General features: G+C 38.2%; 1 protein-coding gene across 6 annotated transcripts in view; it reads left to right on the plus strand.

The window, feature by feature from the left end:
• The window catches only part of ZNF438 (zinc finger protein 438), a 51,474-nt gene extending 38,771 nt beyond the window's left edge, over positions 1-12,703 (plus strand). For 3 of the 6 annotated variants that reach the window (XM_061350499.1, XM_061350507.1, XM_061350517.1), the window contains 3 exons: positions 2,106-2,210; positions 6,900-8,763; positions 10,409-12,703. In XM_061350499.1, coding sequence (XP_061206483.1) covers positions 2,106-2,210; positions 6,900-8,763; positions 10,409-11,024 — 2,585 coding nt within the window. In that variant the 3' untranslated portion in view covers positions 11,025-12,703. The remainder of the gene's footprint in view (positions 1-2,105; positions 2,211-6,899; positions 8,764-10,408) is intronic. The other 3 variants (XM_061350540.1, XM_061350522.1, XM_061350530.1) reach the window with 1 other exon arrangement.
• The last annotated feature ends 1,488 nt before the right edge of the window (positions 12,704-14,191 follow it).

Genomic DNA, 14,191 nt, shown 5'->3' on the forward strand with positions numbered 1-14,191 from the left:
AGAGCATGTTTTCAAAGTGTATTTGTACACTGTGTTTGTGTGAATGATGCCCTATGATTTTCCAGTCTTACATTAGAGTACTTATATTGTTTGTTGCAATATAAGAAGAATATAAGAATGACTTGGTGGTGTTGGTCAAAGAGAAACTTAACATGAGCCAGCTTCAGTGTGCGCTCGCAGCCCAGAAAGCCAACCATATTCTGGGTTGCATCAAAAGGAGTGTGACCAGCAGGTCGAGGGAGGTGATCCTGCCCCTCTACTCTGCTCTTGTGAGACCTCACTTGGAGTATTGTGTGCAGTTCTGGTGTCCTCAACATAAAAAGGACATGGATCTGTTGGAACAAGTCCAGAGGAGGGCCACGTGGATGATCGGGGAACTGCGGCACCTCCTGTATGAAGATAGGCTGAGAAAGTTGGGGCTGTTCAGCCTGGAGAAGAGAAGGCCGCGTGGAGACCTCATAGCAGCCTTCCAGTATCTGAAGGGGGCCTACAGGGATGTTGAGGAGGGCCTCTTCATTAGGGACTGTAGTGATAGGACAAGGGGTAATGGGTTAAAACTTAAACAGGGGAAGTTTAGGTTGGATATAAGGAGGAAGTTCTTTACTGTAAGGGTGGTGAGGCACTGGAATAGGTTGACCAGGGAGGTTGTGAATGCTCCATCCCTGGCAGTGTTCAAGGCCAGGTTGGACGAGGCCTTGGGTGATACGGTTTAGAGCGAGGTGTCCCTGCCCATGGCAGGGGGGTTGGAACTTGATGATCTTAAGGTCCTTTCCAACCCTAAGTATTATATGGTTCTATATTTTTTCTAAACAATTTTAAATTGCACAGGAGGACTCATGTAAACATACTTATATTATTCTTAAAAAAAAAAGTACTAAAAAGTAAGAAATGCAAGATACAAGGTTATGCATGTGCTGAAATGCAAGACACAAGGTTATGCGTGTGGTTTAAATGCTTCTTCTTTTACATTTAATAGTAATGTTTGTTACCCATCTTAAGTCTGTGTTTCATTCCCATGTCCCACCCTGACTCTGGCCTGAACTCTTTCCAAGTCTCATTTCTGGTTCTCTTGTCCTTTTCCTGTTTGCCCTGTGTAAATCCTAATATCCTCTTCCATGCTGTCAGCCTAGCAGTTAGGAGAGGAGAGGCCATTTCCTTGTTCCAGTGTGGGTGTTTGGGTCTAAAGCTGTACTTTTAGGAAAAATCCAGCCCAGCCTGAAGCAAGAGCACATTCAATAGAGCGCAAGCCATGGAAGAATTAGCTGCTTAAAGTATCTATTGAACACATGCCAATAGCTTACAACTTTGCCAAATTTGGGCAGCTTTTCACAGCCGAAAGAGACATTGCTGTGTTGAGTATCAAGGTCTTTGTCTAAGGCACACATACTGGATTCTTTTCTTGTTTTTTCTTTTTTTTTTATATACCTGGGTATGGCTGGCATTTTCTGTTGAAATTGATTTTAGAAGATTACCTTAGGGCAAACAGCCAGACCAGGACATTCCACGCAAACAGTTCTTATTAGGCACAAACAGAAACATTTGGAAATTAACTGTTGTAATATACAGAGTTTGGCACTCCCGATTTGTAAGCTTTACTACCAGCCATACTTTGCATAGGCATGTGGCAATCCCAATTTTTAATAGAGAAGGAAGATACTCTATTTTCAAGAATATCTGTGGTTCCAGTGTTTTATGTGGAATTACAGGAAGTGAAATGCAGTATATAATCTAGCTCCCTTGGTTAAAATCCTTACTAAAGCTACTGAATCTTCATTTTTCTGAGCTCTTTTTGGTGCTGTTGACTGTCTTCCATGACATTGAAGCTAAAGCACCCCATCTGTTTACCACATTAACCAGCTTTGCTCAATTCTTAAGCTATCACCTTGCATTTGGCATGTAATAGGTTAGATTTTAAAACATTTTTTGAGGCAAGAAAAATGGCAAAAAGCAAGTCGCAGTAGCTTTCTTAATGCATTAACTGGAAGTTAATGTTTTATGTTGTAATTTTATACAGTCTTTTTCTGTTTTTCATTGTGTTTGGGGGTGGTTTGGGTTTTTTTTTTTGTCCTGGGATCTATTTATAACTGACTGAAGCACTTTTGCAGGTGGTGTTTTTTTGCATGCTAATCCTGCAGTGAAACATTGTGTCCAACAAAGTATGCTGGGTCAGCAAAACCAAGAAACTTGTGCTGGAAAGACAGTGTCCACAGGTATTTAGTGTGTATGGAGATTTGGCAAAACGAATAAATAACTATCATTAATAGAAAAAAATCTGGTAGAAAGTTGTGCATTTTCTTCTTTCCCATAGAATAGATATCATTCCTTTCAAATTCAGCAAAAGACAACAGACACGCATTTAATAAAATATTTCATTATTCTTTTTCATATGTGTTCTGCATTTTCCTTCAAAACAAGATAATCCTTTTTTTGTGTTTGTGTTATTTTCTGTCACTTCTCCAGTCATAACAAGTTAAATATATACCTGTTCAACTGAAGTGGTCCTAAAAGGGTTATTAAAAAAAAATTAACATTATTACACAGTAGTTTCTGGTATATTAGTGGTTTATTTTCATGTTCAAAATAGACCAGATTAGTGGGGAAAATTAAATTTCTTGGCAAGTTTTCTGCAGCGTTCAAGTTCAGCAATGTTACATGCTTTACATAGAGAACGAACTGAAGGAGGTACAAAGAGAAGTTAGGACAGATTGGAATAGACCAGACATGAATAACTTAGGAAGGAGGGGGAACCACGCATGAAGGGTCTTCTAGGGATGCTGGGGATGGACACTTCATTAGGACAAGGGGTAATGGGTTAAAACTTAAACAGGGGAAGTTTAGATTGGATATAAGGAGGAAATTCTTTCCTGTTAGGGTAGTGAGGCACTGGAATAGGTTGTCCAGGGAGGTTGTGAATGCTTCATCCCTGGCAGTGTTCAAGGCTAGGTTGGACGAGGCCTTGGGTAATATGATTTAGAGCGAGGTGTCCCTGCCCATGGCCGGGGGGTTCGAACTTGATGATCTTAAGGTCCTTTCCAACCCTAACTATTCTATGATTCTGTGATTCTAAGAGGAGCCCTGTGGAAGACTTTCTTTCCTCCAGAGGACTCTTCGCAGCATGGCTATATCAAAGACTTTGATGCATCATTGTTTATTTTTTCTTAATTTGTGTATCACCGTCCAGTCCTAACCTTTAAGGTTATTTAGAAGTGGTGAGATGAAAGCTTATGACATCCTGCAAGTTTCTCAGTGGTTTGATATTGTAGGTGCTAGCATGGTAACCCTTAATCTTTTAACAGAGAGTTAAAGCATATGAATTGAATTGCATTTGATTTAACATTGTGCTTAATTATTTTAAAGTGTCTACCTGTTGCCCCAGTTCTATGCCTGTTTGAAAGACTTCAAACATGAAAGTTAAAATGGGCTTCACGTCATTTAGATATTAAATCTAAGGTTTTGTTTATTTCATTATTCTTAACAAAAATTTTAGAGGAAGTGTAAAAATTTTTGCCAATTTTTGCCTTCCAGTGAAGAACCTATAGACCGGTGTTTAGAAAGATGTTGTCTAAAATCAAGGGCCATCCTCAAAAATGCCATTGCAGAACCTGCCTTAACTGAAAATTCCCTTTCTTAGATGGAAGACTTAATTCCAAAAGCGTTGAAGGCTTTTCCTCAGGTCACAGCTGACAAGTCAAAGTGAGTCCTTTGAATCAGAGACAGAAATAGTTTGGCAGAAAGTGTGGAATAGAAGTGGAATGTCCCTAAAAGCGCATATTAAGTTTCCAAGTGGCCTAATTGTAGCCAGAGAGCCAGAGCATAGTCAAGTCATTCAGTGCCAGGGTGGTGAACAGAAATTACTGGAACTATGTCTGTGTGCAAAGGAAATTGTTGGAGCTTTTTGCCAAGTATAAATGGAAAAAACAGTTTGGGTCATTGATGATACTTGCACGTTCTGGGTGGGGTCAGCAGGACCTCCAGTCTGTGAATTGACTGACTGCTTTTTCTTCATGCAAGATGCTAAATAATCTTTCACCAGTTCTTCCCATTAGCTTTCCCAGTCCATAAGCAAAATTTTAACTGACTGTGGAGGAGCATCAGACAGCTAGTTTGCATCTAGCCTCTCTCTATATTTAGACACTGGCTAAGCTGCTTAACTACAGCAGCTGTGTTGGATGAGAGGGAAACAGAGTTGAGTATCCGTGGCTTACCAGAGGCAATGCAATGAATATTTCTGCACTAGATTCTAATATAAAGTTGGGGTGGGGCAAGAAAAAAAAAAAAAGCTGCGCTGAAGGCAGATTCCAAACATAGCTTGCCTGGAAGATGTATTTATGATAAAATTACGCTTGCTGGAATAAGAGCGTTTGTGTAAAAATCCCTTCTCAAGCAGTTCTATCCATGCGTAGTATTGTGTTAACTGCATAAGAAGAATATTGGTCTAAATGGACCTTGTTTCAAAGAGCATTTTGTGGTTGATATTTATGAAGGCCTTGGCTTCTAGAAGGATACTTTCTTGTGGAATGCTGAGAAAATATGTGGAGATTCGGTCTTTAAAGAAAAGTGATTTTATTGCTTAATTTTGCAATAGGCAAGCCAGCATATTTGGGAAGCATATGCTTACTTTTAAAGGTAGTGTCAAGTATAATTTCTACAAATACTGCCTTCTACCCTCAAACTGACCTTTCTTTTGTGGTGCTTGAGCTGCCATGTCTACATTTTTGCAAGGGTAGTGTGTCTGGAGCAAAACTTCCGTCTTTTCCTGAACTCAAATCATTTGTTGCCATTAGTAGAGAGCAGGTGCCTTATAACTTGAAGTGTAAAGTAGCACAGGTAGCAGTCTGCTGAAGGGCTGGTTTTCCTAAAAAGTTTATGCAAATTAAAAGCAGCAGCAAGAGGATATCCGGCAGGAAACAAAAAATAATCTGAGTATTACTAGCAATTTTTGTAGTTGAAATCATAAAGGTTTTTATGTATTTGGTGGTTGTAGATTGTCAAAAATTAAATTCTTAAGTGAGAAATAGTATATGCTTTTTGCTTTTGGAGAATAAAAAGGACTGTAGGGAAACAGAACTTTAACTTAGGATGTTTCTGCTTTCTCCAGGTTGCACAAACTCTGTAGGTCTGGACTTACCTCAGGGAACCCTCTGTTTGTGCAGGATTTCCATATATAGTAGTCCAGTCTACACAAAATTTCCTTATCTAGTAGTCCAGTTCACACAGAGTATCTATAAATTCTGGACATCTCTACAGACATTGAGCAGAAAGAAAGTTATGGTTGTGCCCAGTAGTTTCACTTAAGTGGAGGATCAAGAAGGTGCATAATAGACTTCATGTTTGATGTTACAGATGGCAGTAAATGGATCAAAGGTTTATTCCCTACATAGTTATTACTCTATAACCTTGTGTAGGTCAAAGGGTTTTGAGAAGCATCAGACCGACTATGAACCGAACAATTTATGTGTGATTGCTCAGTGAAACTGGCATGTCCCAAAGGCAGTGGATTTACTGCACATGTGCATACCATGAGTATGTGCATGTATCAGTCCGGAAGTTGTGGTCATGAAATCTGATGGCTCTGTAACTTAGAGTGTACTTTTCAAAGTGTGTTACGTGTAAGAAGAACATCCAGGATTAAGATAAATTCACTGGAGTTTCCAGCATTGGTAATAATTCACAGCTACCTCTATAAGTCCATAACCATGTATGGCATTTGTAATACCAGGCTTTAAAATGGTAAGGAATGGAAAAATCCCTATGGGATTATCTGACTGCAGTATTTGAAGGTCCCAGCATTTACAATTACATGTTCTATTCAAACGTGATTCCTCTCTCTAGATGAACTTTTCTTACATTGTTGCCTTCCCAAATAGCCTTCCTGCTTAGGATCTTTGTAGTTGAATTTTCAGTGGTTGAGATTGCTGGGAAATTTATTATTTTTTTTTGCTCCCCACAGGAAACCTATCCCATTTTTTAAGTACTGGAAGCACCAGTAGTTGAATGGGGCTGTTAAATGAAATGGTAGTGATACAATGAACTATACATCAAATCCTATTGTATGGAGTGTCTGAAAAGGTCAGCATGCATCTCTGCTGCTCAGTGCAGATTATCTTCCACATTTGACCTTTTTCCTTATAATTGTTTTATTTAATTATCCACACATTCTTCTTTACTAAAAATGTTTGCAACATTAACCAATACAAGCAGAAACAAGAAGGAACTGTGATAAAACCTCGATAAATTGCATCTTTCAGGAAAATATTTGAATAACTTACTACAGTAGTTCTGCTGTATTAAAGGCACATAGGCAATGTGTGTGATTGAGTATTTAACAGTGGTGCATCTTCTCTCATTACATGATTTGCAAGTTTTATAGCAGTAATTTTTGTAAAGACTTCTATCAGGTAAGCTTTGGTCTGTAGCTGATGAAACCCACAAATTCTAAATTCTACAGAAACTCTAAAAGATAGCATGACGTTGGTTGAGAGATACAATCAGAACGGGTGTTCAGAAAAGTTCTGCATCATAGGATTTCAATCCTGTCCTTCCAGCTGAATATTGCCAACATGCTAGTCAGCTTTTCCAGGGCAGAAGAGGCTTATAAGTGTATTTGTTCTGAAATGCCATGTAGTTTCTAAACTAGAATGAAACATTCATTTAAGATGAGATTAAGAGCGGTTTTTTTGCGTATCTGTATTCAGCACATTGCTTCAGGAAATATTCCTGTTTTGTCCATGAAACATTTGTAATTCTAAACTTAATTTAGTGGTTATTTAAATACCTAATTATTTTTAGTAAGTTTGTGTATAATAGTATTTTTTGTAAGTAGTTTTAATTTCGATACTGTATTTTTTTTTTTAAGAAATACTGTATTATATTGCATCTTTCTTATGTTGTTATTACAGATAAACAGAAGTCCTCTTCGGATATAATACGAAGTTTTCAGAAGAAAAATCAGTTTAGGACCATTGCTCCAAAAATGGTACCAAAGATTTTAACATCTTCAGCGGTTTCTTGTCTTCAGTCATCTGCACCTGATCAAAAACCAACAATTTCAGTTGCAGGTTCTAAACCACTGGTGGTACAAACTCAAAACTATGCTCTTATGCAGGTGGCTGGTCATGAGGGAGCTTTCTCCCTATTGGCCTTGCCATATGTTGCCCCTGGCCTAACACAGCAAGTCCAGCAGTCAAATGGGGGCCCTTCTAAAAACCTAAAGCTGCCTATCCCTAGGTACCAATCTGTAAGAAATAAAATGCTGAGTGACAAAAAAATGGCACAGATCTCTGGTTTGGGTGCACATAACAAGGTTCCTACCAAAGCATCGATCTCATCACAGGCTTCCCTCGTGACTACTTTAAGTGAAGACTGTCCTGAAACTCATTCTAGTTCAAATTCAACTGAACAAGCAATGCTAACAGACCGTGACTCAGCTGAAATTACCATTGCCACATTAGTAAATAAAAGCAATTGTGTGGAATCTGGATCTCTTTTAGAGAACAAACCTGAAACTGCTAATAGTAATGCTTCTGGACCATCTGTAGTTAAAGACTCTTTATCCAAGCTGGCAAGGACAACTAATCCCAAGAAAACAGGTCTACGCTCTGTGAAGAGAGCATCTGAAACCACAAGAGAGTCATTCATAACATCTGAGAAACTAAAGGAAAAACCCACAAATTCTGCAAATTCTGTTGCTGTCATGTCACCAGCATTTTTTGGCAGTACAATACAGATGACTCCATCAGCACCAAAAGGAAAACTTCCTATTTTGCCTTACTCAAGGGTAAAAAATTCAGTGTTCTATAACTCTAAGGAGAATACTAATGTTACAGATGCATCTGGACCTTCACCAAGATCTGAATGTGAAAAGACACCAGTTTTGGCAAAAACCTTTCATGTTCCTACTAAAGCATCTGATAAGCGGTTAGCTGTGTCATTTACACAAGTCCCCAAACAAACCATTCGAGAAAATACCTTATCTCCAGCCAGTAAAGTGGATGTTGACAGTCTTAAAAAAAAGAACAGTGCAGCCTCTAAAAGAAGAGGCAGGAAAAGAAGAGCCCCAGATGATTTGTTGGCTTTTCAGACCAAGAGAAGGAAATGCATCATTAATAAGTTTAAAGAAGGAAGAGAGAGGGCGAAAGTTGATCTTCAGCCACCCGATGGCAAAAAAGCAGAGGCAGTGAAAAAATACCGTAGTATTAGACCAAAACCAGTGTTAGTTGTGCAGACTTTTGCACCTCTGACTTCTGCAGCAACAGTAGAAGCACCATCTCCTGACCGCTTAGACCAAGCAACTTTTTTAAATAGATCACTTCCCAAAAAACATGTAAGTTACAAACATAGTGATGCTACATCAGCTAAATCATGTGATTTAAGTAGAAATGCATGTTCAGACGTACCTAAGCAGTTGCATAAATGTCATGTTTGTAACCACATCTTCCAGTTTAAACACCATCTTCAGGACCATATGAACACCCACACAAACAAACGGCCCTACAGCTGTCGAATTTGCCGCAAAGCGTATATTCATTCTGGAAGCCTGAGCACACATATGAAACTTCATCACAATGAAGGCAAACCCCAAAAGCTTGTGTGCTGTGAATTCTGTGCTAAAGTTTTTGGCCATGCAAAAGTGTATTTTGGACACCTCAGAGAAGTCCACAGGGTTGTTATCAGCACAGAGCCCTCTACTAGTGACCAACAGCTGCAGGATGCTTTGAAGAAGAGAGGCACAAATATAAAAGAGACAGAAGGAGCAACAGAGAGGTGAGTGTTTTCACTAATTAAATGCTAATGAAAACAGGATTTCAAGTTGCCAGTCGAAATTCATAAATGTCACCGTTACGAAAACTGTTGCTTTTTCCCTCCCATCAGTGAGATTCCTAAAGGTTTAAATATTTTGTTGTGGAATCTATTCAATCCATTAGACCATCTGGTATATTTTAGCTGATTTATTGACTATAAAGTATTACTGACTCTTGAATAACCAAAGTAATTTTGCATATATTCTAGTACTGTGCAGTATACTGCCAGCTGAGCTATTTTGATCAGTTGATTTCTCACAGCTAACACTTTTTCTATTTATGTGTGCTCTCTTCTGTGTCCTACCAGTTTTGGGGTTTTCCCCAGAAGGTGAGAGAACCAAGTGCAACAAGTGAAAGGCAATTCATATTTCAGTATTATCTTGTAGTTTGTTTATAATATTAAATACACTATCCCATTTCCTTCTCTGGAGTGCTGTCAACTAACCTGTGCTATGTGCTTATTACTGCTGCTTTATCAATCACTTAGCCAAGTAGAAAAGTTAACATTTACCATATTAAGATGGACAGAACATTTATCTCTTCCTTATGATTTTGAGGTGAAATTTCTTCACACAATATAAATGTTGGCTTCTTTGTTTGTTCCTTTGTGCATTTACTTTCATGGAGGTATGCCTTGTTAAGCTCAGGGCTTCAACCTGATACCTCACTATGACACTACAGTTCAGTTTTAGACATTTTGCTTTTCATAGCTCCACTTTCTGGGGCATCAGTTGGCAATTTTTCAGGTATTGAACCTATGAAATACCAGTGCTTTTCTTACAGCCTTACTAGCACTGTACAATGAATCATTCAGTTTACTTATCTTGTTGGATAATGTGTCTAATATGTAGAAACACACAGTATAATGTGGTCCTTTTCATAGACATTGTGAGTTGGTTTCTGTGGAGATCTTAATTTTATTAGCTTAGCTTAAACCAGGGGTTTACTAGCTCTGTGTGTAGCTGCTTCCTTCATACTGCATAGTTGTCCTAAATCAGCGAGAGGGGCTGTCCAGTTGTAAGTTACGTATTTAAAGGTTTGAAAACAGACTTTTTAAACTAAAGTGTTACAGACTTTTAGGAAGAAAAAAGAAAAAGCAGCTTTGAGGTTTCATTATTTCCATCTTGAAGTAGGAGGTGGAGCATGTGGTTTTGCCTTACCTACCTTAGATCCCTCAGTGTAAACACGTTAGATCTCTTAGCAGTACGCTACAGGTAATCATTTTCATTTTTCTAGCTCAGAATTAGAAGTATTTGCATTGACCTCGCTAAATCAGGAACTTTAAAAAGCATTTTTAACCATTTATTAAAACTTGGTGTTGTTAAAAGATTATTTATACCAAGGCTAATTTTGGAGGCAATTCTTAAACTCAGCAGTGTTGAATAACATTTGGTTTCAGTGTTTTCCTAATCACCCTTATTATTACATTATTTCTCCTTTTTTTCTTCTCAAAATAATTTAATTGCTATAGCACAGTGTCTGTTTTTAATTAAATGAATGTTTCATGAATGTCATCTCTTCTTGGAACTTACAAAGACAGAAATTGCCATCCCTGTTCTGTGCATAGCTAATACTGAAATAGCTCATATTTCCTTTTTTTTTAACAGGGGAAATAAATGCAATTTTGAGGACCTATTCCATAACCCAGGAGAAGTGAAATTACAGGTCAGATGTGGTCGATGCCAGTTTATTGCGCAGTCTTTCGGTGAAATGAAGTTCCACTTATTGTGCTCTCATGGACCAGAGATCCAGGGAAGAGTAAAGGAAGGGGGTGGTTTGCAAGGAAATAGAGGAGTGAAGGGGGAACTGATTAAACATGCAACCCACTGCTGGAAACAGCACAATGAGAAAAGACATTTAGCAAAATGCAGTGCCCATGAGGAGGATGTTTATACTTTTCCAAAACTGAAAAGACAGATCTCCTTGCACCATCAAAATAATGTTGATGTATCATCTAAAAGTGAACTGACTCAGTCAGGAAGTGGTGAAGCAGCCAAGGAGATGCAAAATGTAGGTTTTGGTACACCTAGCAGAAAAACAGAAATTTGCTCTAGAGTGAGGTATAACTGCATTTTATGCAAACAGTTATTTGGAAGAAAAGAGGATCTTTGTAATCATTGGCAGAATCATCATAACTGTGAAGACCCTTCCACTTTATGGGCAATTTTCAGTTTGTTATCAAAACAAGGAATTATTGAACTTTCTAACAGTGGTGGATACTGAAGCTCAATTCTACAATGCTATGAGAAACATCAACTGCCTTACCGAACTGTTGGCTGTTTCTTGATGTGTTGCTAAACTAATTCAAGAGATGTATCACTTCAGAGGTTTGTTTGGTGGGTTTGTTGGGATTTTTTAAGTTATGCTAACTTTATTTTGTTAGATCAAAAATGTATTTATCCAGGATCATTCCCGATGAGTAACTGCAGGCCTTTTGTAGGCGCTGTACTTAAAATTCTTGGTTAAGGAACGTAGCAACAGCACATACTCAGTACTAATGGTTAACATCAAGGAAAAATATTTTCCAGTTAAATTATACTATACACACAGAAATAAATCAGTTTATATAAAATAATCTCAGTCTTGAATGAAACGACAAATCAGACTGGAAGTGCAATTTCTGTGCTTCCAGATTTTATGGTAAATATGTGACTATTTCCATGCAATTCTCTGGATCATTTGAATGTGCCTACGTGCAGCTGGCATTCAAGAGATTTATAATCTATAATTTAAAAGCTTTTTATTCATGTTTTTTGATTTTAGTATCGTCAGCCATGTTCATTGCTTTCAGTTTTGTTATTGACAGGTCTTTTAGGTGTTATATTCGGTCCTGGTAATAGCAAAGATCTCTTGGATTTCACTTTAAAGTGAAAAATCTACATGTATTTCTTTGCCAGTAGCTGTTTGGGTTGAAGATAAGTTTGTTGCCACCTCTGAAGAGGAAACCCTCAAAGCTTGACTGCTTTATGAAAAAAAATAAAAGTTTTAAAAATAGTCAGCTGAGTTGGTTACTCCTGGGAAGTTTCACATTCTGCAATAGACAGCATGTTTCACAGTGAACTTTCAGTATATTCCTTATACCTTCTGTGACAGCAGCACTACTGTTGCCAACACTGTTAACACTGCCTTAGCACTCTTGTTACACAGCTTTTGTACCTGTGCAGTTGACCCAGTCTGTGCTTTAAAGGGAAATTGTTCTTTCACTTCTGAGTCTATAGTACAGGTAAGGAGTTGGTTTTCACTTGTGTTGCCAGATTTGCAACTAGAGGAACTGCATGCAGCACCTTAACCTTCCAGTATCAGGAGCCAGTAGCAGTTACCTTACCAGGATGCAAAGCTGTAGCAGCCCCATAGTGCAGGAATAGTGCATTCTGTGTCCCCCTGCTACTGAGCAGGCATGGTAAATGACTATTTCAACATATACCCAGGAGGCAAGGCAGTTCAGGCTGTGAGGAGATGGAGTTCTAGAGCTTTGATGAGATGGTTAGTGAAGCCTTGAGTCTAGTTTTAAACTGGTATTTAAACTGCTGTTATTTAAAGCCTTATGTACCTCTGAATTATTTTGGGAGCAATGGTGGAAACAGCATAAGAGATCACTATGCCACTGTTCAACATAAGTCAGAGGACATCAGAGGGCAAAATGAAAAATACAGCAATACTGTCTCTGCAGTACTGCTGTAGTCATTTATCCTTGTGGTCAAACTGTAATTGAGGGATTGCAATGATAAAAGAGCCATTCCTAAAATGTCCTGGTTCACTTCTCACTGTTTTGCGCAAATCATGGCAATGAGAACATGAGAAGAGATCTTAGAATGTTGGGATTTCTGAGTGCGGTTCCATAAGCTGTTGCAGTATTTTGTGTATGTGTTTTGTTTCTAAACAGTAAAGGCAATTTTGATGAGCTAATAGTGTTGAATGTAATTTCTTGTTGTATGGTGTTTTGCCCTGGGTATGAACTTTAAGACTGGAGCCAAGAAAAATGGAAGCAAAAAGGAAAATGCTTATAGAACTGCACAGGTGGAAGAATCCCTGTGGAAATTCAGAACTTCCTTCCTACTGTCTGTTGCTATAAGTACGTATTTGTGGTTGTTTCTTTGCTTTCATATACTACTTTTTTATGCTGAACTACTTTAAAATTACTACTTGTTCTTATTCTTGACACACCCATCTTTTAATGCCTATAGTATATTCATATTTCTTTCACTGGGGAGATGGAGGAGAACACGTGGCATATTTGGAAAGGAATAGCTAATTTTAAAGTCAGTGTTTCATATCAAACTGAGGCTATATTTAACTTAGTAAAGTGTGTTTGCATGTAGAAGTGGTTTTTCCCTCCAAGTTAATCCTTTAACTTTCAAAATCAAACAGCTTGGTGTTTTCCCTGAAACAGGAATGTGAGATCAGTCCCTTCCTCACATAGTTATAATACATCAAAGGGAAGTTTATTCCCTGCATAAAGCATTCAGTTTAAGAGTTTGGCACAAAACATTAAAAATGTTCGTTGATGTTATGGTCATTATTTATAACCAACACCACATCGCCTCTCTTGCAAAATCCCCCATCCCCTGGTATAGTTTAAAATGAGCTGCAATGAATGCAGCTCCAAGGCAGAGTCCCTCCTGTTCAGGAGCAGCACCAGTGATGGCAGAGTTGTTCTTCAAAATTACTTTGTAGAAGTATTTGTTAAAGGTGGTGGTGCATCAGAGCCAGTGGTGTAGGTGAGTTGTTTGGTGGTGGTTCTCAGGCAAGAAGAGGCACTCCCACTTGGTGTAAAAGGAGGGGAAGGTGAGGTGATGAGGGGAGGAAGGAGGTTTGGCACAATGGAGTGGGTTGCATTTCCTTCTTTAATGGAAATTTTCACGTACAGCCTTTTCATCATATTTTTGTACTTCTCTCCCTTTTTGTAGTCCAGGCCAAATGGGTAAAGGGATCTCAGCTTTCAGCAGTTTAAAGCCTGAAAACATGTTTTAAAGCACAGTTCTAAGCCACTTCTCAGTGTCCTCATAAATGTTTAAAACTAGAAGCCTTTTTTCTGAGCCTGAAAGCATTCTTATGTTTCAGGCTATTATGATTATGGTGGATTATGAAAGGTTGGGATTTTTGAAAATAGCTTTGCATTAAATGCAAATGTGTTCTTTGTTTAAAATGTATTTGTTTTGCATTTGTGTTGATCTGTATAACATTTGGAGGTACAAAGTGAACCTTATTTACAGCAGCATTAAATACTGCGTGTTTGCTGTTCAGCAGAAGGGTTGTTATGAATACAGCTTGCTGTTTACCTTGAAGCTGGACAAGTTAACATCTGGTTTTGCACATAAATTATATTTTTAAATTGTTGAAATGAATGTTATTGTTTTTCTAGCTGTAGTTTGGTACACCTCTGATTTTTC

Source organism: Neopsephotus bourkii, unplaced genomic scaffold (genome assembly GCF_033783945.1).
Source record: "Neopsephotus bourkii isolate Nb327-2 ecotype Australia unplaced genomic scaffold, CSIRO-AGI_Nbou_v1 NB_53, whole genome shotgun sequence".
NCBI classification, from domain to species: domain Eukaryota; kingdom Metazoa; phylum Chordata; class Aves; order Psittaciformes; family Psittacidae; genus Neopsephotus; species Neopsephotus bourkii.